Genomic DNA, 26,867 nt, shown 5'->3' with positions numbered 1-26,867 from the left:
ACATCTGGAACTTCAAACTACCATTATTATTATTATTATTATTATTATTATTATTATTATTATTATTATTATTATTATTATTATTATTATTATTATCATTATCATTATTTTGTCACAAGGGGGAGTTCTTTTGTAGAAATGACAGTATGTGGTTCCATTGTAACTGTATTTCAGTGATTTTCAAACTAGTAAAAGTTCTACTGTATTTGGGGCCAGGGATAGCTATGACCTGAAAATCCTTAGTTCTCCCCTTCTGGCTATTGCCTATTCACTATGAAATAAAATTAATCTACAATCAGAGCAACATTTCACAGTTCTGGTTAATGTACCACATTGCTCCCATTTCCATAGATCACCAGTGAAAAGGCCAAAGGTTTTCGGAAGGACTGACAGCACTTCAGTGACTGAGACCAGGCAACACCTTCAATTCAATAACATCAGTCAACTCAAAAGCATACAAGCATACAGTCGAATTCCAGAGTGACATCCTTCTGTTTGTCTTCCATTAGAGGACAAAAAGAAAAAAGCATTCAAGTAAGAGAAAGTGGGCATTTAAATAAATACACACGATTGCAAAGATCATGATACTCATTACAGCACCTGCAAGTGAGAAGGTGTAGGAGAGGTTTGCAGTGATACTTCAATACAATCAGAAATCCACTGGATTCAGTTTTTTGTCTGCTTTGTTTATCACAGGGTGATTTTGGCTCAAAGTCTAGTGCTAGATAATAATTTTAATTTCTTAAACAAAAAAGTTGCTGTTACTAGTACCGTTGGAAGGAAATGTTATGACCGTGGATTGCTTTCTGCTTAACTTCTGCTACTGGAATGAAACTCCACACTCCTGAGAATACAAAAAAAACCTGAAATGACTGTCCATTTCTCTGAACATTTCTTCATTTTTTCTTAAAGTGGCCTGAGGCAGATGATAAACTGATAGACTGGCACATGCCTGGAAGGGAACTATTGATAATTGTTCATTGGACAGTTTTAGACATTCATCCAACTGGTTCACTGTTCAAATCAGTTGTTCATTGGACAGTTTTAGACTTTAAGTTGTTCGTTGGATGGTTTTAGACTTTCAGAGAGAGACAGAGCAAGCACCAGTTTCTGAACTGTCTCTGCAATAGCTCGTATTCATCTATTCAACACCTCTTCAATATTTCTTTCTGTGTTAAATAGGAGCTCACTACTCAATCTTGATGGCTCAGTTATAAGTCAGGGAACTCTGGTTCAGAAACCTATTCTTCCACAAAAAAAAAAAAAAGACCAGCTTTAGCTTACTTGGGAGACAAATATCTCTGCTGAAATTTCACACTGCTGAAAGTCACCTATCCAGGTCATAGACCCTCTCAATTGGAAAAGAAGTTCCCACTTCAGAATCCTCCCAGGAATAGCAATCACATCTTTTCAAAAGCTTAAAGTGCATTCATGTTACAAAAAATTAAAACAAACAAAAACATCCATCACCAATAAAAAATCCAAACAAGCAAACCAAACCAAAACAGTCTTGCTAAGCCAGAAATGTTGAAATTGCAGTTAATGGAGACTGCCTTTCTTCAGAGGGCAAAATCTGTCAGGCCCTGAATGCCAGCTGAGTAGTTACAGTCCTTTTCAAACATCACAGTGTCAACAACTACCTTCATTCCTGAGATCAGTTACAGGATTTGTGAGGTTTGGGGGAGTTTGGGGTTTTTTTTCTGTTGTGTATAAAATCATAAATCAGAACTTCAGTCATTCTTTGCTATGGGAGCCTTGCAATTTTGTGAAACTTGGATGGGAAGATTTTACTCTATGTAACAGTCTGGAAGAGGGCTTACTGTGATCACTTCATTGTAAATGGATGAAATCCCATTGCAGGCTTCTTTTGATCATTTGCATAACACAGCTCAACAAGCCCACCAGCTCGGTGCAAATATCAGTGCAATTGCAGAGACGCTTTTAAGTAGGAGAGAAAAAATTGCGTTCTTTTGTCATAGCACAGATGTCATGAACTGCTCACAAAATCTTCACCAGCAGAGTTCTCCAAGGCTGATGAATGTGTGTGGCATGATGGGGAGTGCATGAACAGCTGTAGAAGACAACTGTCATGGCAAAAGGGCCACTTCATATATAGTGGAGTGAAAATAGAGGCTTCTTAGACATCATAGACCTCCTCATCCACAGCAGGACCAACCTCTCCACAGAGCTGGCGGAAGGTGTTGCGCCTCAGGATCTCCCAGCCACGGTGAGAACTAGTTCTGGATGTGCTCCGTGACAGTGACAGAGCAGACATTTCCTTCTTGCACAAGGTGTCCCCGTTGGTTTCCAGCTTTTCTGAACCTTTGTCATCCCTATCCTGAACCTTAAATGCCTCTGTGTACCGCATCATCTTGTGCTTGTTGGGATCAACCCTGTCTTCAATTCTGGAAGAGGATTAGAAAATATAAACTGAATGAAGCAGAACAGTGATAGTTCATCAACAAAACCCCTCCAAAAAACAAGGCTACTAACACAGATATTCCAGAAAAATCTGCACAGGAAACTGATTATAGGCAGGACACTAGAGGCTGCTAGCACAGTTATCTCCAAGACCTTTGTCCTCATCATTGACTTCAGTACCTTTGTCTGCCCATGGTGATTTGCCCTTTCCATTTTGCCAGCTGTAAACAATTGGAAGACCTTGATATATGCATATATTCATATATATGCACATATTAATTTATTTTCTCTGTTCTTGTCTTTCCTCCTCTGATACTCTATGGCTGCTAGCCTCAGGATGTCACTCATCTCTTGCTGAACTTTTATTTAACTGCTCCACTTCCACCAAACCTCTACATTACTTACAGATTGTCTTCTGAATTACTATCCCACACATATATAAGGAACACCCATGTGATTTGACAGAACTAAATCACAGCACTCTTTTCTCACAGCATCCAGAGAATAATTGGCATTCCCAATTATTCCCAGTGACTTTCTGGGACGTTGCTCTTGCAATATATTTCTATATTTCATGCCTTGGACTGAAAGTTGCATATTGGCACCACTTTAGGTCTACTTTTTCTGCCCAGTAAATAAGAAAATCCACAAGGCTCAATATGTCTGCAAAACCTACAGTTTTGGAAGTCCTGTGCAGGGCCAGGAGTTAGAATTTGATGATCCTTGTGGGTCCCTTCCAACTCAGGATATTCTATGAGTCTATGATTCTATGATTCATACAGCCACCACTCCCCCTTCTGGCTTTATCAGCAAAAGATGGCACAGTTAGAAAAGGAAAATGCTTAAAAGTTATTTCTTTTCTTGCTCAGCAAAAATATTGAATAAAATCAGAAATAATGAGAAATTTAGTGTTATCCAGACTACTGACAGTTTTTTAGTTCATTGCCTAAACTGAAATCCTGGACCTGTGCCTTTGCCACCTGACACAGTCATTGCAAAATATAACATATTTACTAGGTTCACTTGAGAAAGAAATTTTGATTTTAATTATTCCTGTTCTGATTTTGAGTCATTCACAAGGCAGCTCAATGCTGTTGAATGCCTGATAGATTGATTCTGCCTCTGTCATTTTATGTACCCAAGGGACAGGGACAGCCAACCAAGCCCAGCAGTGAAGTTCAGTGATAGTCATTACAAGAAGTTTGAAAGAAAAATTCAGGTCTTATAATGCATGCAGTTTTCTGTCCAATGTGACTACTGGATGAGAAGGCATCAGCTGATTTCACAAGGAAATGCACAGCAGAGATTTCTGAAGGGGACAGTGCTTGTCTATCTATCAGTCACAGACAGAAAACAGACTGGGGTCTCTATTCTGTAAGGACAGCACTTCAAACACTCCCCAGCCAACTGGAAAGGCTCTTTATTTACATCCATACATTGGGTTCTTCTCGCTGGATCCTGACATGCACACACTCCAAGGGAACTCACCTGAGATACCATCGGTCGCCCAGCCCGAACTCCCGCCCACAGATTCCCGAGCGGGGCCAGAGGCAGCGCGGCAGCTTCCGCTCCAACATCACAGTAGTAGCAACAACCTTTGGAACGAGAAAAAGGAAAATGCTCAGATGAATTAGAAAAAAGAAATCAGACTCTCTTTCAAAAATATTCGTTTCATCAGCACTGACCCATACTGTACTTCATTACAGCTCTTTAAGGGAAAAAACAATTATAGAGTCTATACTCCATTTCAAATAAGGCAGTAACTAATTTAGGCCTACCTGTGACATGTTTTGAAGAAGTAATGGTGGTCTTAAAACTCTGTTCCATTTCCTTTCTTTTATACCTCATGGAAATGATGAGACTAATTAATTGCAAGCTAGAGAAGAGTTAAAATGGGTATCTATACCCATTTTAATTGTCATCAGAACTTGCACTGTGGCCACATGACTACATTTTACCATTTGTCTGACTTCTTTCTCACAGAAAAGCAGAGAAAAAGGATTTCCTGTTGATTAGCTATAGAACTGGCTTAATTTCTTTGCCTTTTGACCAAGACAGTCAGGCCAACTTCTTTTAGTGGATCGAAAGACATTTCTGGCCTTCTTGTTATCATTACCTAGTGTTCTATCCCCCCTTATTCAACCCCTATAATTATAATTTAACTCTCAGTTACACAGCAATGCGATTTGCAAAAAAAAAAGATGCAACTTCAATTCTATTTAACAAGAGATTCCCCACAGGGAACAAACTTCTAGGGAGCCTGAACAAGGAAGGCTTGATGAGCTTTTAGCTGCTATTTGAAATAAGGTAGGAATGCCCACCTTAACTAGATTACCTGGGCTCTCCAGAGCTCATCCTGCTCGTGGGCCACTCTCCAGTGGGTGTCACCCATCATGGCAATTAACAAGTTGAGCATCAGGAGGGTGGCAATGATGGCAAAAGCAAAGTATACCACGCTGTACATAAAGGGCAGGTCCACATCATAGTTTGCAGGACCATCAATGATAGTAAGGAAGAGCTCAAAAGTGGTGAACAAGGACATGGGGTAGTTGTAGAACTGCCCAAGGTTTTCAGGGTTCTCTGTCTGGAAGATGATGTAAAAAGCTGGAAGAGGAGAAATCAGGAAAAAAAAAGAGAGAGTTTAACAACAGGAATCACATTCCAGAAGGAATAACAGAATCCTATAAGAGATTCTGACCAAAAAATGGTCTGGGCAGGACCTGCATGTGTTTCTATGTAAGGACAAATCACTGATTAGAATCACTGGTCTCGATGATAAAATGACCCAAAATCATTTTGATTATTTATTTATTTCTCAAAGTAGTATTTTTTTCATCCTCGAGAATATAATAAAGCTATGTGTGTTAATCAATTTTTCCAGAGAAAAATATAATAAATGTTAAATATAAATATATATTTTTATAAATATATAAAAATATAATAAATAATAAAAAGTTCTTAAATCTTGACTTAAAAATATATGGAATTATCTGAATTATCCTAGTTTCTATGACCCTGGAAAGAGCAAGAAGTGAAAACAAAACTCATGGTTTGAGAACAGAAGTCAGTAGTGGGAAAATGACCATGCTCAGAGAAATACAAGCTAAACATCATCACCAGTTTTCCCAGCTATTCAGAAGTCAATCAGATATTTAATCAAAACCCACATTCTTAATTCATACAAAGCAGTTGGCAGGGGTAGCATATGATTATTTTCTCTTTGTAGACTCACCTGATGCAAAGCCTAATATCACCACAGCCATGAGCCAGCAAAAGCGCATGAGATCTCCAAATATCATCTGTAGAGCAAAGACAGAGCCACCATAAGGGCCAACTGTTCCACCAAGGCACAGGGCCACCCCATGTAAACCTTTCTCCAGATTATAAGACCATGAGCAGACTAAAGGAAACCTTTGCACTAAAGAGAGAATGTGAAAGTTCTAAAACGCTCTGTGCAGACAAGAACCTGTCCATTTGGCATGAATGCAAAATTAAGCAAATAGTCCTGAGGGGGCAAAAAAGAATTCTTGCAGTTCTCCCTATCTGCAAAGAGGTGCCAGGACAGCCCATATTTGTTTGTGTCTCACACCTTCTGGATCATGATGGTGAAAGGTCCGAGCATCTGGAAGCCCCGAGCGAAGTACATGACGTTGCACCACCCCAGCACCAGGGCGAAGGACATGGGCACCACCTCCCCAGTTGTGCTGGTGAGGCGCATCACCATGGTCACCAGGATCATGCAAGCATAGGTGATGCTGCAAGGAAGAAGAGACAGCAAAAAGAAGTTCAGTAAAGGAAATATTAGCTGAGCCATTAAGAGAAATAAATCCAGAAAAAGAATACTCTAAAAAAAATGGAGAAAGTGACTCATCTGGCAAAAGAGAGCAGTGGAGAAAATGATAGACAATATATTAATTAAACTTATTATGTTCTATACTTACACAATTATGTGAAAAGGCCCTCCTAGGATTGTTTGTCCAAAGTATTTTGCTGCTCCAACTCTAAGGATATCTGGAATCTAAGAGAGACATCCTGTAAACTTAAGGACTCAGACAGTTTCCACAACGCTACTAAATATCATAGCAACCACCAATATTCACAAGTTCTTAGGGTCAGCCCCATCTCCTTTGATGGATCAATTTCTATGCTACTTTAAAATCAGCGTGGTTGAGCCAGGTGGGCACTTCTTGGGATGAGACCGAGACTGCTGAAAAATCTGAGAATGCTTGGGCAGATTGAGAGACTTGTCACAGAGAGATGCCTCAGTAATAAAGACAAAAAAGACCTTCTTGGGAAATCAAAGGATTTTGTTATAATTCACACTGTGTTGGTTGCAGACTTAGCCCCAGAGTCCTGACTAAGCACAGGAAGAAGGACTTGTCCTTCTGGAACATACCATAGAATTACCATAGAATCAAAACTACACACTGCACTCAAGCTGTCACAGCATTGCAGAGCAGAGAGGGGGCAATCACCTCCTTTGGCCAGGTGTTACACTGTGCCTGATGCACCCTATATAGGCAGAAAGCTGCTTACAAGACCTGTTTTATTTTCAGTTCTTCCTGTCATCATTTTTTGAGTTTTCTCAAAAAAGTTTCAATCTTCTATTTCCTATTACAATAAAATCAAGTGGGGGGTAGTTGAGAAAGGCTCCTGTTACAAGTCTGTAGAGTAACTGACCTCCAATTAAATACATACTTTTCTGTTTATGCAGAGAAATCACTTTACCCAGGAGCCCTAAACACAGGAATATTTATGGGCGCTGGGTGAAGCAACATCTGGGAGTCAGCTGGACCATGGATGGTGCTAACAGGAACTGTGGATTACCCTGCAGACAGTATTTGAGAGTGTAACCAATCCTTCTAATTGCTTCTTCCGCACCTGGAGCCTTACTAGGACATTGCCACAGTCTCTCTCATCTAATAGATACTGTTGGCAATGCCTATTGCCATAGACCTATGCTGAAGCACTCAAGCAAATAAGCCCTACCAAGTAGTGAGCACAAATCCATGTTTGTCTAGTAAGTAAAATCTGCCTTGATGAAACCTGAAACTGTACAGCTGTTTCTCTTACCTCAAGGACCAAAATTACTACAGCTCCAATGACTGTGATCAGCTCCCCCACCAGCCTCAGCTCATCCTCATATGCCACATATGATTCCTGAAGAATAAAGTTAATGAAAATCAAAATTAAATTTTAAATAAAGTGAAAGTAAATTTTAAAAGAGGATGGGGGAGGAGAAAACCTGTTGTCACTTATAATAAACATGAGTAGACCTGGCAATGCCAGAGGAACCAGCCCAGCCACAGCAATGGAGCACAGAGCATACCTCCTATTCCTCCCTGACAAAGGTCAGCTGGCTGAGAAAAGGGAGGAGGACAGCTGCAATAGCTGAGGACTGGGCAAGGATTGGCCTTTCCAGTTAAGTAGGTTAGATGGGAATTGCCCAATGGGGGCTCTGACTCCTACAGCCACAGTACCTGGAGCATTTTCTGGACATAGACTGTGTTGTCCCTGCTGCTGGTTCTGTTGCCCGTGCGGGGTTTGAGGGGCCGGTAGACGCAGCACATGGTGAAGCAGACCATGTAGAGGATGTAGAACAAGGCCAGGAAACAGAAATAGGGACGACCATACATGTTCCACTTCAGGCTCACCAGCTCCTTCACAGGTGTTAGGTCCAAGATCTGGCGTGCCTGAGGAAGAGAGAAAGAAGGAATTAATTGCCAAAAGTGCGTTGTCTCATAAACAGCATTTGCAAGTTTTCCTGAGAGAGTGTTAACAAACTATTCTCATCTGCCCTATTAAGCATTATGAAACTGAATTTACTTTGCAAAAGTGGAATGATCTAGCGGGCATTGGATTTTCTCAATCTGACAATGAAGAGCTTTGGAAAAAAGAAATACATCCTGCAGAGAACAGCTGTTGAGTACCAGTGGAAAAGCATATTAGATACTGGAATAAATTTGTCCTCTGTGTAGGAACATAGAACTGAGGATGACAGAATACTCCTGTTAGTACAACAACACAAGTTTCTGTATCACTTTAAAATAAGAAAACTGAAACATTTTCCTAAAAGATATTTGTACTTGTCTGATGCTCTATGGCTTATGTAAAAATACTGCCTTTTAAGTTTCTGCCTTATTATCTGGATGATAATTGAGTTGCCTATATCAAGCCTTCAGTTTACACTAGAAGACTGACAGAGCACAAGTAGGAGAGACAGGTGTACGTTACAACTTATGAATTTGAGCCACACACCACACACTTTATTAAATATTTCTAGGCTTACTTTCTGTTGTTTAGGGGACTACTGCAGTAAGTGAGAAGAAAATGTGAGTCAAATTGTTGTGACTGGATTACTTTAAATAAAAACTACTTAATGCACTCTGGATGTTTTTCTTCTCTTCCTACAATGCCCTGTTTCCTCTAAGTCAGCCAAAAATTGCTGAGTGCACAAAGTGCAGGGAATGTTTCCATAAATGGACAAGACTCCAGCAAAACTCTTGAATGGTCTATGAAACATCATAAAGGATCAAAACTGCTTGAGAGAGACTCCACCTCTGGGTATTCTTGTTTCTGCAAAAGTCAGTATTCCAGAATTCTTTGCATAGGAGAGTATATTTCATTTTCAAAGGAATAATACAAGTTTGAAGCTTACCATAATCTTCCCATAGCTTAGTTCCTATCTATTTTTTTTTACTTTTCAAGCACTTCAGGATCAGAAAATATATCTTAGTACCTATGTATGTATGCATTCCCCTTAATACAAGAGGAACCTGCTTCTAGGTCCCCTTAATACAAGAGGAACCCCCTTCTTCTGGGGGCTAAAGGTGCTTCTCTAGTCCAATACTGAACTGGGAGGGGAAGATGGGATGGGGTCACACATGGCATTCTTCTAGAGAGACAGCAAACATTTTGGGCTAAACATATAAATTGCAAAAAAGAAATACTAGCTATGCATCAAAAAATTGCAACTGCATATAAGGAAGAACATTCTGGAAATAAATCATTATATCTCTTGATATTTGGGGACATCTTATCCTCTGAAATTAGGATTCTTGGACCTGCATGCACTATATGAATGTTTTGGGATAAGAGAGGCCCAATATTCTGCTTTCTTTTTAGAATTATGGTTTAGTCTTCTAAAGCAGACAACTTCTTAGCCTGTTATATTTTTTGACATGGACTGCTTTTCCCTGGATTTCTATATGTATCCCCACTCACAGAAATTTAGGATTTCACATAAAAGCAAATGGGAGCTCCATAGACATAGCAGCTCCATAGCAAAGCTCTCCAGAAGCACAAACTTCAGTTAGAAAGGTTTGACTAAAATTTTGATAGGTGGAAATAATACAGGATGGGCAGAACTGTGCTGATTGAAGTGTCTTCTGATTCATTTCCTGTCCTGTTAGGATTATTTAAGGTCATTGCAACTGATGGGGTTGTGTACCTTGAAAGTCCTAGGGAGATCTATCAAAGCTCGCCATTACACTCAGCTATTTTTGTCTTATTAATCCCTTTACAAGCTTTTAAGCCTACAGCAGAGATAATTCACCCACTTTGTTTTGAGTCATAACCTGTCATTAAATGAAGGGAATAATAACAGCAAGTGGTTTTTAAATGCACTCCAGTTTAGGATTTCTGAATGTACTCCTGTCTCACAGGGATATTCTGAGAGTTAATCAGTATCATAGGTACAGGAAGATACTTGCTAGAGCTACTCTACAGGTTCTTAGTGTATCTTTGAGCCTGCTGAGAGAAAACCCTTTTCTGTAGTTTGTTCATATCTTGTTCTTTCAATAACCTTCAATTTTCACACCTCAGAAGAAACTGTATGTAAAAGCATCAGATGTAGCCAGACCATTAATAAACCCCCATACTTCACGAGTCCTCTGCAGCTCATGGTACTAAGTCCTTGCTCTATGGATTGTATCAGTGAGCTTGAACCCTCAAACTCATCATTATTCCCCTTCTATAATCACCACGGTCTGCACACAGAATACATGCAGTGCAGTACCTCTCTCTTCTTGGTGGATACTATGAGCTCAAGGAAGGACTGATCTTCAGCCCAGGAGTCAATCTCTGTGATATCATACAGCACAGTGCTCAAGGGGCCAAAGGACCAGAGATTCTGCTTCCGCTTCTGCATTAGGTATTGAAACATCTGAGGAGAAAAGAAGGGAGGCAATGATATAGGATATCAGAAGCTTTCCAGTATATAGTGAATTTACAATGAGAACAAGTAAAGTTGTTCAAAACCCTCAATTATGACATGTTTTCCTTGAACTTGGTAGCTGTTGTGGTTCTCATATCTCTTGGGAACAATTACAGCAGGTTAAGAAGTGGAAGAAATTTTTCTGATTCCCATTTGATTATTAGTTCATGCTTGACGTAAAGGATGAGTTATTTTTACTCTATATTCCAATCAAACTACTAAAGTTACTTGACACAGTTATAGTTCCTGACAATAGACTTCAGATGGAATTACATGTTGATTAGAAAAAAAATGTTTTAATACTCTTCTACAAGACATCAAAAAAGTGGTGTGACAAGGGAAATGATCCTGTCTCTTGTGAATCTACAGAAGTAACACTAAACAACTTTGACTTCTCAGTGAGGGGAAGGATGAGGGTTTGCATTAAATGCTAAGATTTTTTCTGTGAATAAATGCCTGTGGGTATCCAAAGAGGTTTCTCATGTGTCACATTTAAAGTAATGAAATCTAGACAAACAAGACAATAATTTCTGAGAGTCTTTTGAAAAATTACGTGGGTTAAATGTTAACATTTTCTGTTAACACCCGTTTAACTCAAATGCTCCAAAAATTGGGGAAAAATGTCTATTCTTTAAACACTCATTTCTTTCATTAGGATAAAGAAATTTCTTATAAGGGTTTTTGGGACCTACATAAGACTTCTGGAGAAAAAATCTTGCTATATATCTCCTACCCACTAAGAACAGGCACAAACACCCTTGCTCTCAATGATGTTATTTCAAGGTCTTCATTTCTTTTGCACAGAGGTACCAGCATCACACAAACTCACCACAGTGTTGCCCTCAACTCCAGCCAGTTTGAATGGACTAAGCCCCTCATTGTTAGGAATCAGTTCAAGTGACCCTGGTCCCTCTTTGTTCCTGTCATAGGAAAGTATCAGGCTGTACATGTGGCAGGCAAACGTCTTATTAGGTTGGAGAACCAGGATGTGAAGAACAGTGTTACCTATGAAGGAAGCAGACTGGATGAAGCATCTGGAATAGCCTAGCCCTGTGCAAAGACTGAGAATGGACTGATGGCTTTTATTTTCCTCATATTCCTCATCCCACAGCTGTTTCTAGTGAGAGAAGAATATTTGCATGCATGGATGACAGCCTGAATTAAAATGTCCAGATCCACTCTGTTGAGCCCCACAGCACATACCCAGAGAATCTTGAGCTTTAATGTCAGCTCCATTTTCAATGAGCAGCTGCACAATTTCCTCATTTCCCACACAGGCAGCAAAAGATAAAACATGTTCTCCTGAAATGAAAGGAATGGGGAGAAACAGCATTAGGGATCCAGGAGGTAGGAGAGGTTGAAGCATGCTGAGGGAAAGCTATCCATGCTATGAAGCCATAGGATATGAAAGGAGGAATTACTTTAGGTAACTTGTAAATTTCCTGCCCCACTTCTCATCTTAATCAGAAAGGTTAAAGAAGACCTGTCCCACACAACACTAAAAGGAAGAAATGTAAAGGAAGAAATGTTCTTTTCAGTGGTTTACCTCCATAAGTAGGTTGACAAGTAATTTGCTGCTAGGAAGACACTATATTACAATTTTTATACAATACATGTATTTATTTGCATACATGCCAATCTATTAAAATGTGTATTGTTTGTATTCACATAACATTCACACACTCAGAGGAAGTCTTACTCTCTACTAAAAGGTGTATGTCTGATGACACTTAGAGATAGGAGCCTCTGCTTATCCACTTTAGATGGGGACTAAAGTAAGGCTCCCCATGTCCCCTCACCACTCTGCTGGTTCCCTCCTATAGCAGCAAGGGGAGAAGTTAAGGCTGTACCAAAATAGAAAAGGTCCTGGGAGCTGCGCCTGAAGAAGTGCCCAGTGGCCCTTGCTGTGCTGGCATTGGCTCCTCTCTTAAGCAAAGCCTTCACCAACATGGTGTTCTGGTTGGCTGCTGCAATGTGGAGAGCTGTCTGCCCTGCAAGACACAGAAACAAAACCATGTCTTTCAAGAAAGCAACTTCAGGCTGATCAGCAGCCTGCAGTTCACATGTTAGTCATGGTAAATAGACAGCAGCTACAGGAATTGGCTTTGAAGTTATCCCTGTTGTGTCCAAAGTGTTATGCTAGAGATTTTCCAGACGTTTCGTTCTACTTATATATTTTCATTAATTTACTAAAACTGACTTCAAAATTGCCAAAAAACCCCAACAGGGTGCATTCTCTAGATTTTTTTTTCTAGGAAAAATCAAAACATGTCACTCTCTCCTGAGAAGCAAACAGAAAGTTGTGAGATTGACTATGCTTCCCTTCATAAGAAATGAAGATAAAGTCAAGACAAAACTCCAGAAGACTTCCTCTAATCCTTCAAACTAGGCTTTAGAATTTTAAAAACCCCATTATTATTATTTTGTTGTTTTTGAGATTCAGACTGGAATTTCTGTGTACTCCATCAGAAGCATTCTTTAAAAATCTGGGTAAGAGTCTAGCCTTAAAAGCAGTGACCACATTTCTCATTTTCTCAACCAAATAACTACTTTTTCTCCTTTCAGAGGAGGTCAGGCAGATATCCCTTTTTTTACAAACAAGTATGTCAGAAAGCAAACTGTATATATCCTTGCAATCCCTTTCCAATCACTTGCAATTCCCTGGTCAAGGCCTTTGCATGTTTGCACATGTGTACTCATGTTTAATATAATTCCACCTTCCAAGAAAGGTCAGAAGCCATTTGCGTGTTGGTTTTGCTGTGCAAGAGGTCAGCAACATATTGAACCAGGAACCGTATAAGCCAGTTTCCCAAATGTACAAGTAGTACTTCCTCTCCCCTCCTGCAGGGAATCCTGCCCATCCTTATTCCCAGTGATATTACCTTCATAAAGTTCTGATGTCATCCGCTCATTGATAAGCTCAGGAGCTGCTTCCATCAGAGCCACTGCTGCCTCCAAGTTATCATACATGGCAGCTACATGAAGGGCAGTCTCTCCCACCGCGCCTAGAAACAGTAGGACAAGCATGAGAATCGTCGAGACGTTCAACTGTACAGAGAGCAGAAAAAAAAAAGGGCAGAAATAGATTCACTGAGGTGTGGTATTACAGGAGGGCTATGTCCTCCCTTGAGCAGTGCCTGGTACAGCCACATGACTGCACAGTCTCTGTCCTTCACTTCAACAGAATCTGAAAACTGAGCAGAAACTTAAGGTGTCTGTAAGTGATGGGCGACCTCAGGCATGAAGTAAATGAGCACAACCAATTCAGAAAACTCACTTTGTTGCAAGGCTGCTGACATAGAGTTAAGTCATCTGAGGCTGCTGATGCAAATGTTTTAGCAAACTAACAAGCTGCTCACTGTAGGAAGTTCTAGCCTTCCACAGAAAACCATTTTTCTCAAGTAATCCCAGTTACCTCTCTGATAGATATCACATGTTCCGTCAGTGAGAAGTTTCCTAATGGCAGCAAGGTTGTTCTCTTTGGCAGCCTGGAGGAGTGGGGATTCCCAGATCCTGGAGTCAAGAAAAAAGTGGCTGATAAGGAACAAAGTCAAACACGCAGTGCCTCTCTCCAGAGCTAGCATGGCCTTTGCTGAGACAGTTTGTATCCTGAACATTTTCACTGAAAAATCAGCAATGCACATCTACCATCTGAGGTATTCTTTGAATGCAAAAGAGGAAAAAAAAAATCAAAACAGGAAAAAGCAGAGCAATGCAATTCTAAAAACACACCTAAATTCATCTCTTGGTTTACTGGTGCTGAGCCATATGGTGGCAGCAGAGGGAAAGCTGCCTAAACCAAAATGTTTATTGTTTTTATATCCTACTTTTTGAGGCACAGAAATAGTGAATGATGGGTCATTGAAGCCCTTCTGCAAGGAGTTATCTCAGGAGCCAGAAAAAGCCAGTTGCTTCTTCACACAGCAAAATAAATTAAGAAAAGGTTGTTGTCTGAATTGCTCCCATAGTGGATAGAAAAGGGAAAACAGGAATTCCATCTGTAACCTGGCAACACTTCCTATAATTAAGAGACTGAGCTCTGAAATGCAGTTCTTCCATATACAAAGTTATGGAGAAAAATTTGACAGCTTAGCTATACTACTTTTTTCTCTAGTGCTGAGAGAACTGAGGAAACTGTTGAGAACTGAAATATGTTCATGTCCTGGGAAAGAGCATGCACTCAAACAAGTTCCAGACAGAGTGGTTCACTTATAGCTGAAGCATGTCCTCGAGTCTTCCATGAGGATCTGGGTTATTTGAGTGTATCTTTTGGGCTTGGTGAAGAATTTCCAAGTACAGCCACCAAACTTCACTACAGCAAGGTCTTTGGAAGCAAACAACAGGTCAAGGGAGGTGATCTACTCAGCTCTGGTGAAGCCATACCTAGAGCCCTGTATCCAGGTCTTAGGATCTTCAGTACAAAAACAAATTGAGCTACTGGAGAGAGTTCAGCAAAAGGCAAAAAATTATAATGGAACAGAACATCTCTCAGATGAGGAAAAGCTGAGAGAACTATGACTGTTTAGTCTAGAAAAGAGAAGGCTCAGGTGGTGTTCCTATCAATTTGTGTTAGTACCTGAAGAGAGCTACCTGCAGTGTTTGCTCAGCATCCAAACAAGGTTTGCCAATGTTCGAAATCATGAACTGACCACACAAAATTAAAAAAATAACAAAATCTACAAAATTGAGGTAAATATTTCTGTTATCCTTGAGTATTTTCAGGTTCGTCTTTTAAATCATAAATTGAAAAATGGTTTGAAGTGGGCTTTTAGATTTCTTGATTTTATACAAATAAATAATTATAAGTATCCATATTCAGGAGATAAAGATTAAAGGGGAGGAAAGCCTCTCAAACCAAAAGAAAAAAATTATGTCTCATGAGTTTTCGGTATGAAAGAGAATCCTCTCTCCCAACAAGACAAGGTCAGTTTTAGATCTCTGTTCAAATTAAAATTTTGTGCTTTTATCTCACCCCTGCTGTTTTCTAGTACAGATATTTAATTTGATCTTAATTATCCAGCGTGGCCCAGGTCAGGCTGCAATGTGTGATATGGAATAAATCTAAGGATTACAGTGGAAAATGACAAATTCAAGCTGATATGAACCAGCCCTTGTTTTTCTACCAGCCTCTATCTGGTATCCAGTCCCTTTACTACTATCTAGCAACTGGCAATAATTGTCTTAAGCACTCCTCCCAAAAATCCAAAAACCCACGTGGGACAAATACATTAGTCAAACCATACACCTGCAGATACAGTAAATTCTTCCTCCTGGTGATGTTCCATGTATTCTGGCATTAGTTACAAGATTTTGGGGATAAATCCTATATAAAGCAATAGGTGCCTTGCATTAAGTGGTAACGCTGATGTGAGGATACATTACCTGTGGATATAACTCTGTTATAAGCCACAATAAAACCCACATCAGAGACACAGAGAATAGGAATGGCCCATTGCAAAAAATGTCTTCTTGCAACTCAGGGATCTTAAGTACAGGACAGTTTAACAATAAAACAACAGGAAAGCAGGCAACATGAATTATGTGGCTCACAGGAATATGTATTTCTTGCTTTAAATTATCTTATGAACAACAAGATACTGAATCTAAAAGAAATTTATATGCTATTATCTCTGGATTTAATCCGCTTGAAATGTGAGAGTTCTGCTCTCCTTTACAGTAGAAAGACACTGGAGATACTTGAGAAAATTTGGGGGATAAAGCAAAACAAAAAATATCAGAATTATACAGATAAATAGAAATCATTTGAGTAAGTGTAAATTAAGGGACATGGGCTAAAAGTAATCGAAGCATAAGTGAACATCATGTTTATCATTCCACAAAATAAGCACTTCCTGTCACCAAAAACACCCCGTTGTCTAAGTCACTAGAAACTAAACTAGAAAACCCCTCAAATGCAGAGAAGAAATAAAAACATTCAGGATAAAAAGAACCATCCTCAACAAATCAGGGAGCCATTCTGAGATATTTTTATATGTCCTTCACACTCCCAGTTAGGGAAGTCTTCCTTCTATAGCTTACTCATGCGTCAGTTTCATTACTAACTAATGACAAGATGATTTGATGAGGAGATTGCATCTAGGACCAAACAAACAGGAACTAAATGAAGAGGCACTCTAAGCAAAAGTCTTAAGATTCGGTGTTAGTGAAGTCAGCTTGCCACCTCTGCCACTATTTTGGCTAAGACAGACTCTGTGGTTCTGGAAAAGACAAGTTTCAGAGGCAGGAAGTGGGAACGAGGTGGGGTTTCAGTAGTATAAACAATGCTACAATTAATATGTTGATACTTTACTGGGTAAGCCTTTATCCCTCAAATGACCTCAGAGAGAAGGAAGGATTGGGCAAGAGACGACATGGGAGGACACAAACACAATATCTTTCTCTCAAAAATTACCAAAGTTCTTGTAAACAATGAATTAAATCACGATACTGCTATGAGGAAGGCACCTAAAAAATACTATGCACAGCTTTTGGAAACTGAAGGCAAAATTGTCAAACATTTCTTCTTATTGCAGCAACCTTCAACTGGGCTTAAAATGCCAGACATCTCAGGCCAAAGAGCAAACCAGAAGAGGAACTCAGAAATGCTGGCAGATGTCATGGCACACTGCTTCTGAAGTCTCAAAGGTTTGTGAGTTACATGTTCCTGGCATATGCTTTTACTCTAATTTAATTTTCTGTCTGATAATTGGGGAAACATTTTAACCTCATTTAAAACATACCGTTCTAATTATCAACTAATTTTTAATACATTGCAGCAATGTACTGAGCATATAAATGTCAAAAACTAGGGGAAGCAAATTTGCTAATATAAAAAATTAAACAAAGTCACCTGAATTTAGAACCTTCAAAACATTTTCAATTATTTAACTTCTGCATATTTAACCAACTTTCTTTCTGACAGATCAAACACAGCACAAGAGTTTTGCATTTTACTACTTGGGCCCCTTTGAGTGTCAAAGCAGCAGCTGGCAAAATCTGTGACTTAAGTCTCTTAACAGAGCTTCCTACAGTAGATGCTTAGCTTCCAGAAAGTACCATTATGTCACTGAACAGTGAGGCTGGCTTTCAGAAAACGATTCAGCAGACATATCCGGACTCCCTGAGACGATAATTCAGCACATCTAAGTTAAGCTCCTCTTCTAATGCTGTTCATCCCTTTCAACAGCTCTGGAATCATGGAACACTAAGCTCCTGATTTACCCAGCTAAGTGAAGTTTGTAACACCAGGCAGACTGGATGTTGCCTTACAGGATCAGTTTAGGTTAAGCACAGCTCAGTAGCCAACCAGTAATTCCAAGGGGCAAGGAGAACCACAAGAGTATCCTCCTGGATGTGCTCCTGGGTTCTTCTTGCTGAGCTAAGGAATGTGTCAGTGTGGAGGCATTAGTGAGCCTTGGCCATGCCTTACTATCAGCCAGTTTTCTTCACAGGTGATTCCATGAGGTGCTCAGGAAGCCGTGAGCTGTTTTTCCAATATAGGTGAGGGCAAAATCAGGAACACTCGAAAATCCATTGTGAAACAAAGAGAAGATAAAATGTAGGTCAGATTCTGACTGAGGGAGTCATGTAAAACAGTTCTAAACAAGGTTAAAGATTTCACAAGCACTTTCTGCTGGTAATATGTACCCTTTTAGCTCCTTAAGCACTTCTTTTGGAGTGCAGCCTGCTCATTTCACTCATGGAGAGATAGAGAATGCAAAGACTAGTAAATAAGTCTTAATTTCATTATAAAAAGAAGAATTTGGGTTGCTATGATTATTCTTTCAGAACAGGGAAATATGTTAAGTATGTGAACTGTCTGGACAACAACCAATCTGAAGATTCTATTTCACGACTGAACTCACCAGAAATGCAATGAAGCATCTCTTTCTGTTCTTCCCTTATCAGATTCTACAACTTCAATCATTTACTATATGGAATTTCCCCATTCTTTGCTCTAATTTGCTTCCAGCTTCAAGCTTTATGCCCATAGAGAGTCAGTTCCTGGGGTTCTCAAGTGGTTATTTTAACCTAAGATATAAATTCATCATCAGAATATTATATTAGCTTAAGATTCAGTGTTTCCCTGTTGTGCTCAGAATATCCATGCTCCAGAATGAATCATGAAATTGCCAGAGGAGATTCATGTTCTCCCCTCCTTCTGCTAGCATGTGCATGTAAAAGTGAGAAAGCCTTCAGGAGAGCAGAGGGCTGCTCAGAGGAAGCCAACCAACTGAAAGAGGATCAAAGCAATCACCTAGCAAGATGCCAAAGAAGGAGTTAGGGAATAATTGCCCCAAGTGAAAAGGAGACAGATAACAGGGGCTTGGACAACCAACAGGGTCAGCAAATTTCTTCAGCATCAGCAACAAGACTCAGCACCTGGGACCTCTTCCTCATGTATGTCAAAGCCCCTTCAGCTGAGAGTAAACAGAGCTTCTCTGGAAATAAATTAAACAGGTTAATAATTGCCAATGTTACTAAACAAGAAACTGATAGGGAATTCTTATGCTGTCAGATATTTAACTATCTGCCACACAAAGCAATAGAAATCTTGATCAGTCATTTCCAGCAGGGCATTCTGCTTGCATAAACATATTGTTTTTTTCTAATTCTGCATCTGAGAGCATTGTAAGAATAATCTCATGCTAGAACTGTTTTAATGGTTCAGAAGTTGTTAGTTGTTATTTATTATCACTGAAGCAGTCATAAAAGAAATTTTTTCTCTGATGTATAACTTCATTTTGCATCAAAACTTCCAGCCCTCCTCAAGAGGGATTTTCTTGCAGTTTTATTCCAGGTTGTGTTCCTCACCCTGTGTCTAAAAATTTTTTTCCTAACAGCTTTTGATTTTTTTTTTGGGGGGGGGGGGGGGTGGTTCAGGGCAAAAATTTCAAGTTTTCTTCTTTATATGGAAACCTATGGTCAAGTTTAGGAAATCAAATAACTTCCTAAATCTACAAGCCTGAGATGCATCTTAGGCTGAGATTGGGTGTGTGTATGTCTCTACATTGCTGGGGAAACACGACTTCTGGAGGATCTTTACACTTGTGAAATTAGGGAGATTGTTTTCCGTTATTAGTCTCAAAACTTGCATTAGGATGAAGGTGTATCAGTAGAATAAAAGACCAGAAATGCTGCTATTGATGCTTTTGATTTTATTTCATGCACAGCAGCCAATTGTTCTTTGCATCTTGACTACTCAGAAGCACTGTTGTTGAAACAAGCTATAAATGAAGTGCTGGAACTGAAAGCTGGCATCTTTATTTGACTGTCACTTTTGGGAGCAAACAAACCAATTAATAGTGACAGGCATTGTGGATTTTAAGACAGGACAATCCTACGTTAAATTGTGGGATTAAAACTCAGTAATGTCGTTTAGACAAATGAGCAGCCAAACTATGGGAACATCTCATTCACTACCAGCTTGAGAAAGATTTGTGTAGAAGCTGAAGGCTCTCTGTGTCCCTGCACAGCTCTTAAACAAAGCAGTTCACCTGCATTAGGCTGAGCTGCTTCCTTATTTGTGCCACATTTGTCTCCAGGGTAAGCAAAGCACCTTGCTCTGGGACACTAAAGAGCCACTAAAGAATTTGGAAACCGAAGGTTTTATTGTGACATCTTTGGAATGACCATAGCTCTCTGCAAGTTATGCAAATTGTGCTTTACTTGCTATTTACCAATCAAAGTTATGAATACAGGCAATAGCAGGAGGAAAAATACTACGTTATTGTTATACATTTACAAGTACTGTTACCATGTACTCACTTGTTCTAATTTATGTATTGCTTATTTTTTATGAGCAGTGCAATTCTCATAGGCTGGATTTTCTAAAATCACATTGTAGAAGGAATTTGTTCACATTTCCTTGGAAACTCTTGCACTGAAAATAATTTCTAGAGGATCTATTACACTGTGACAGACATGTGATCCTTCTTCACCTCTATCAGGCCCAAATTTTCATAAGCATTCATCTTTCTGTTCTCCATCATTATCAATTATGTTGAGGGATTATGCTCATAAGCTTCAGGCTGTGCAGATCCCAGAGTTTGCTTCCAAAGATGATTCTAGAGAGGACATATGAGATGTGACCACTGTCCCTGGGACTCCACATTGAGCTTCAGGCTGTTTAAAAGGATAGTCTTCAACAGAGAGAAACCAGAAGATTAAGACCAAATAAACTCTAAGTCCTCTTCAGTGTTAGGAGACTGTATTGCATTTTCTGAACTTGGATTCCCCTGGGGAAATATTATAGAGTGCAACATTAACCCCTTTCTGTGAATAATGCTGAGATCTACTGCTAGTAAGATTCAAAGGACTGTTTTACACCAAGAAAGGAAGGTGACAACTACCATAACAATCAGTTTTCAGGTATTATCACCAGTCCTCAGACAGGAAAAAAAAGCCTTGTTCTTCTCTTGCAGACTTTCTGTGTGTGATCAGAGAATGCCAGTTAAACAGTAACATATTTACCACTGGCTTTCAATAAGACAATAGTAGAATTCAATCACTGCTAATTACTGTATTTATTCCAACACCATTTTCACTAAGAAGAACTCAAGCTGAAGCCACAACATTGCAGTTCTATACCACAAAATGACAGGACACAGCAAAAGCCCTTTTGGCTTACAACAGTTTTTCCACAAAGAGGTTTCCCAAGAGTAGTTCCCACACACCAGTCACCAAAGCTCTTCCTGCTGTGTTTTTCTATCTGTACATAACTAAAAATGTGAAAGCAATAAAACCAGTCCTCTGCAAAATATTCATTTTTTTTCTCTCCTCAAACTCTAAGCATCCCTGGGGACAAGAAAGGAAAGAGTAGGATAATAGGAGGAAGAGCTGGTCCTGTCCCTCTTTAGCAAAAGATTTTTCACATATTGGCACCATGTAATTTGTGACCAAATAGCAGGAGGCTAATCCATGTTAGTTAAAAGCTGTGGGAAATATATAGACCTAAAATGGAAGGGAACAATCATGTCCCCATGCAACCCTGATTTCACAGAGAATATTGTGCTCACTGCATGTGTTTTACAGGGAGCTTTATAAAGAAACACAGAAAGTTTACTTCAGGGCCAGTGGGATTGCGCTACAGTGATCTAAGAGAAGTTTATGCAGAAGGGTTTATACGACCAACATTTTTTATGTTTTCCTCCATCAAAACACAAGATGCTCATGGGCCTGTGGCACATAACTCCTGAGGACCAATAAGCAAAGAGAAGTGGCAATCTAACAGGAGCCTGTGAAAGGGACCAACAAAAAGGAAGGGACCAAACCCCTCTTGGCAACAGCAGATGGTAAACAAGGGACAGGAATATCATCAAAATCAGGTTGAATATTTGGGAAAAAACAAACAAACAAACAAACACTTTCACTAGGAGGTTACTACAGCACTGCAACAGGTACCTAAGATATGGTGGAATCTCTGACCTGGGAAGCTTTCAAGACTGAGCTAGACAGAGCTTAAGCAATGTGATCTCTTGCTGGCAAGAGTTCAGCTTCAAGTCGGAGGTTAGATGGAGATCAGCAGAGCTTCCTTCCACATCTCTTTGACTTAAAAATATTAAGATAATTTTATAATCATAAAAAATGATGTATTACAATTTATTGCTAATTAGTATTAGTTATTAGTATGTAGTCAATATAATTAATTTGATATATTAATATATTTAAGCTTCTATTTTGCATTCATTTGGATCTTACATAATCTGCTGAGAACTTATTTTTCAGTTACCTATGATGCTTTTCATGAACACATCAAAGTGTAAACAATTTAGCATTCCACAGAAACACTATTGTTCCCATTGTCCCTCCCATTTTAAGTGTATTTAAGTCCCACTGCCCTGAAGTAAACTGGAACAGGCTTTATTACTTGGTCAGAAGCTAGATAACAATACAATTCTTTCCCCAAAGGTGTACTTTTGTCCCTCTTAATCTTCTTCTTTGCATATTTCTATACATTTATGTATATATACGTATGTATAGATAGATTTTGTCCCACACAGTCACCTTTTTGTCCCCACAGATGTTCAGAGTTATGCATGGAAAGAAAAAACAGATTTTACAAGCAACTTGAAGCAATTTGTTATTTGAGTACTGAGCATTTGTGCATGCAGAAATGACAATGAAAAGCAGATCCAGCTGTATTTCCATGAATAGTCCCACATTTCTGTGTGTGGAGGGAGCAGCCCTGCACAGCAGTAACAAACAGCCTTCAGTGCTCACATGGGAAGACACAGCCAATCTTCTGGATAATCTAAGGTCTAAGAGGAGTCACTGTACATGCTGTCACCAAGGTCAGAGGTCTGAGAAACCACAGTCTGACCCAGGAATTGACTGACCCCCCAAAACGTTCAAAAACATTAAGCCTACTCTATCCCACAGTAAGAGCAACCTTTAGAGAGACAGAAAGCAAAATCCTGACAAAAAAGCACCACTATTTCAGCTGACTGCAGCCTATGCATCACACACACTCCTAATATAATAATAATGTTGATTATAATGATGACAATAATAATAACAATTAAAAACAAACCTTCATTATTTTCCTGTGAGTTTTACCAATGAAGCAGGAAAGACAAGAGAATACATTATTAATTTGTGACTGATGTCCTGCACTCAGGGTAATTCAATTGCAACCTGGTAAATCTACCTGTGAAAGCAGATAAGATTGGAACTCCAGAAGCATTCCACCTTGAAAGAAGAAATCTGATAGAGAAAAGTGCTCCAGGGTTGTTTAAAGTTTATCTACTGGCAGAAAAGCCTAAGGGGAAAGAGTGAGAATCAGCTACAGGGAGAGCAGCAGAAGGAAGAGAAGACAAGAAGGCTGAAGTGCACCGTACCTTTTCTGTTGGAGTAAGTAGATTTCATCCAGATGTTTATCCCAGGATTTTTTGCCTTGCAGCTTCTGACTTAGTCCATTCCATATCCGGGAATAGAAGGGATTGCTCTCCCCAAATAAAGGGACCCCCATATCACGTCCCCTCTCCTTTCTTGCCTGGCTGCCTGAAAGCCAGCAGTCCCCACTTAGGGAAAAAGTCAGGAAAGGCTTACAGCAGGTCACCACTCCGCCCCCAGTTACTTACAGAGGAGACTGTCAGTCAGCTGCATCAGCTGATCAAAGTACTTGTAAAAACACACAATAAAATCAGTTGTTCCTAGCAGACCATACCTTGAGCCTCATCAATTACTTAGTTTCCAAAATAGCCCAACCCAAAGGTGTGTCTGATTTGGAAGTAGCTCGCCAGCAGCCTACCCCTCAAAAAGACCCTGTACAGCAACTGAAGAATTCATACAGCATTAAGGTCCTAGGCTTCTACTGTTTTGATTCTGAAATCTAGGCTTTAGAAGCCATCATCCTCCTTTTGTATCTCTGAATTCCTCTGGAAAGCAACATGTAAGCAATTTTGAAATAGACAGCTGAGCAAGTCAGGCAAAACACCTTTAAGGTGAGTGAACATGTGGGAACGTGCCCTAAAAGACACAGGGCTCTGGGAAGGTGGCAGAGAAGAGGACACACCTCCCACTTCAGCTGTCTGCAAATCCCATTAAAGAAATTATCCTTACAGACTCCACCTTCTCCTCATAAAACGAAATCACCTCACTCCACAAGCTGGAAGAAGAGTTTATGTAGATTAATGTGTAAACTTTACACATTTCATTTTCATTTAATGTTCTACAAACTCTCCTTATTTCATCTTATTTCTTCCAGAAAAATCTTATTTAGGAAAGGGATGAGAATTTCCATTTAACATAACCTGTTTTGTTTTTTTTTTTTTTTTAATTTAACAAAAACTTGATTTTGGCACAGAAAAATATATTCAGGGTCAGAGAGTATTTGTCTGCAAAGCAGTAGATCGAATATGAAAATGAAGCAATGAGACATCCTTCTTTGTGTGAAGAAACTGGAAGCTGTGAGGGAGAAAAGAAAAAAGCAAGAGTAAAAAAAAAATAAAGAGAAAAGGAAAGGAAAAACCTTCTAGTTTCTAATCTTCTTTCCCTAAAGACTTGTCCCAATGTTTTTGCACCTTGAATGAACAGAAATATCACTTCATTCCTACTCCTGTGGTAGTGGAAAAGAATTCTGTTTAGGGTGCCTGGACCGTGACAGAATCAGAAGGTAAGAGAGAGAAGTGTATGCAGCAAAAGGACTGAGTAATCTCTTTGAAATTCCTGGTTTATTTAGAGGTTTCTTAGAACTATAAAACCAGGATTAACATCCAAACTTCCGTAAATTCATGATGTATCCTATCCTATAAAATCAGAAATTGCCACACCAAAAAGCAATGCTTTAAGGCAAACCTGAGGGATCATACCCTAAAATGTCAAATTCACTGAGTTGACTTGATCTAGGAGAAAGTGTTTAGCTGACACTTTATATGGGAAATATATATATGGGAACAATGGGAAGAATAAATTTATTGCTACTTTGAGAGGTTAGAGTTTATACCAGCCAGGTGTTTTGAGCATATGTTGTGGTTTTAATAGGTTTTTTAAGAATATCAATAATGAGTCCCTCCTAACACTGTGAGGAGTGGGGGAAGCTACTCCTCTTGAAGTTGAGAAAGGTATTTAGACACTGAGGTGTTAATAGCCTCTCTCAGATGAACAGAATCTCTATTTCTCCCAAGCAGAGAATACTTCCCACTGTCTCTCCAAGGAAGCCCTAGAAGAGAGGCATCAGCAGGGCAGGAAAGCCGTGATTTATTCCTGCCTCCTCTGGGCAGCGCTGCCACCCTGACAGCAGCTCTGGGGGACAAGAGGTGAGGAACAGTCAGACAGCAGGCTGAGGAAGGTGTGTTCTTAGCTAAGCGTGGAGGCACCAGCTGCAGCAGCCAGGGCAGTCCCAGCTGCTGCAAACCTGTGTCTCAGGTGGACTCACCACATGGCCGTGGGCGGCTCATCACAGCTCTCATCACGGCTTCAGACTGCACTAAAGCTGGCTCAATAGTTTTCCTCTGCCCACTTGTATGAACATGAAGTCTAATAATGCAAAAGAGTTGTTACAGTGTTTTCTTGCAATTCATGGTAGAGGGCATTTTCAGCAGGAATAAAATATGGAGATGAAAGGTGGGTGAAGGAGATGAAAGGTGGATGAAGTATGTAAGTGTATGATAGGGACTGAAACCTCTTTAGCACATCATGACCATACCACTTAAGCACTGCTGGGCTTTCAGTCTAGCAGGCTGTAAATAGTTTTATTCAAAAACTAAGGACCTGATAAGGTCTTGCAGTTGAGATGTGAATTGTAGGTCTAACAGTTATGGTGTATGTGGTTTTATACCTGATAGGTGCTTTTAGGTCTCTGAATCAGCTCCAGTCATGTTGTGACTGGCTTCTAGCCCTTTAGCTCCTGACATTATTTTAGCTCTACTTGTTCCTTGTTCCAAGCTCCCACTGCAAATAGTGTCTTTATCCTGGTTGCCAGTGATGCCCTTTACTGGTGTATGCCTTGACTTCTCTTGTTTCTGAAATGGGGTAGTTCTGACTGACCTGGTGTTCCTGGACTCTCTTGATTCCAGCTTGACCCCTTCTAACAAATATGACAGCAGATGTCAACATCTCCTTCCACACAAATTCCCTTCCATATCCATAGGCAATCCATAGCCATGTAAGCATGAAGAAATGCAAAGCACAACCTGTCCAAATGTGTTTCTCACACCACAGTGTCTAAGAAAGCAAAATTAAAACAGACCAGCAATGATGGATCAATGTTGGCTCTGTGCAGTTCAGTCACCCCATGGCTCTGGGGTATCCACCAATATCATATAAGGCACAGTTAGGATGTGCTGCCCTAAGTGCAAATAAGCCAGTGCGTGGAGATACTTCAGCAACAACCAATTCCTATTTTCCCATACCTGCCATAAATACAAGGGAGGAAAAAGAACACTTTTGTCACTGGGGATTGTTATCTTGCTAGAGACAATACTCTGCACTTTTTTTTAGTAAAATGCATTCCTTTTAGGTCTGCCTTTAATTTTTATTTTTTTTTAAAAAAGCAATAGTTGAATAGTTGAGTGTGAATGAGGTGACCTTTGATGAACCTGAAATTCAAGCCAGCATTTGCCAGCAACATACTTGAAAAGGAAAAATTATAACGGGAGAATTAGAGAAAAACACTAGAGGATAATTTTTCACATAATCTCCAGTTTTGTTTTCCTCCCAGCCACCTTTTCAGTGCCTTCTTTTCAAAATTAAATCAACACAGCTATTACCTGACCTGCTATAAAAGTAA

The 26,867-nt window shown here is 39.6% G+C and overlaps 1 protein-coding gene across 1 annotated transcript; it reads right to left on the bottom strand.

The window, feature by feature from the left end:
- Window positions 1-2,137: 2,137 nt before the first annotated feature.
- LOC136569551 (transient receptor potential cation channel subfamily V member 6-like) lies at window positions 2,138-23,606 on the bottom strand. The gene is made up of 15 exons (XM_066569937.1): window positions 23,476-23,606; window positions 14,052-14,149; window positions 13,519-13,641; window positions 12,487-12,627; window positions 11,840-11,938; window positions 11,466-11,641; window positions 10,439-10,585; window positions 7,902-8,114; window positions 7,495-7,581; window positions 6,363-6,439; window positions 6,011-6,176; window positions 5,654-5,720; window positions 4,757-5,025; window positions 3,910-4,016; window positions 2,138-2,405 (listed from the first exon to the last, which is right to left on the bottom strand). The coding sequence occupies exons 1-15, from the start codon at window positions 23,604-23,606 to the stop codon at window positions 2,138-2,140; spliced, it is 2,169 nt and encodes a 722-aa protein (XP_066426034.1).
- Between the last annotated feature and the right edge of the window lie 3,261 nt (window positions 23,607-26,867).

The sequence above is a fragment of the Molothrus aeneus genome, chromosome 2 (assembly GCF_037042795.1).
Source record: "Molothrus aeneus isolate 106 chromosome 2, BPBGC_Maene_1.0, whole genome shotgun sequence".
Classification (NCBI taxonomy): Eukaryota; Metazoa; Chordata; class Aves; order Passeriformes; family Icteridae; genus Molothrus; species Molothrus aeneus.
The sequence above is the reverse complement of the archived record's forward strand: the minus strand, read 5'-3'. Positions and strand labels throughout refer to the sequence as shown.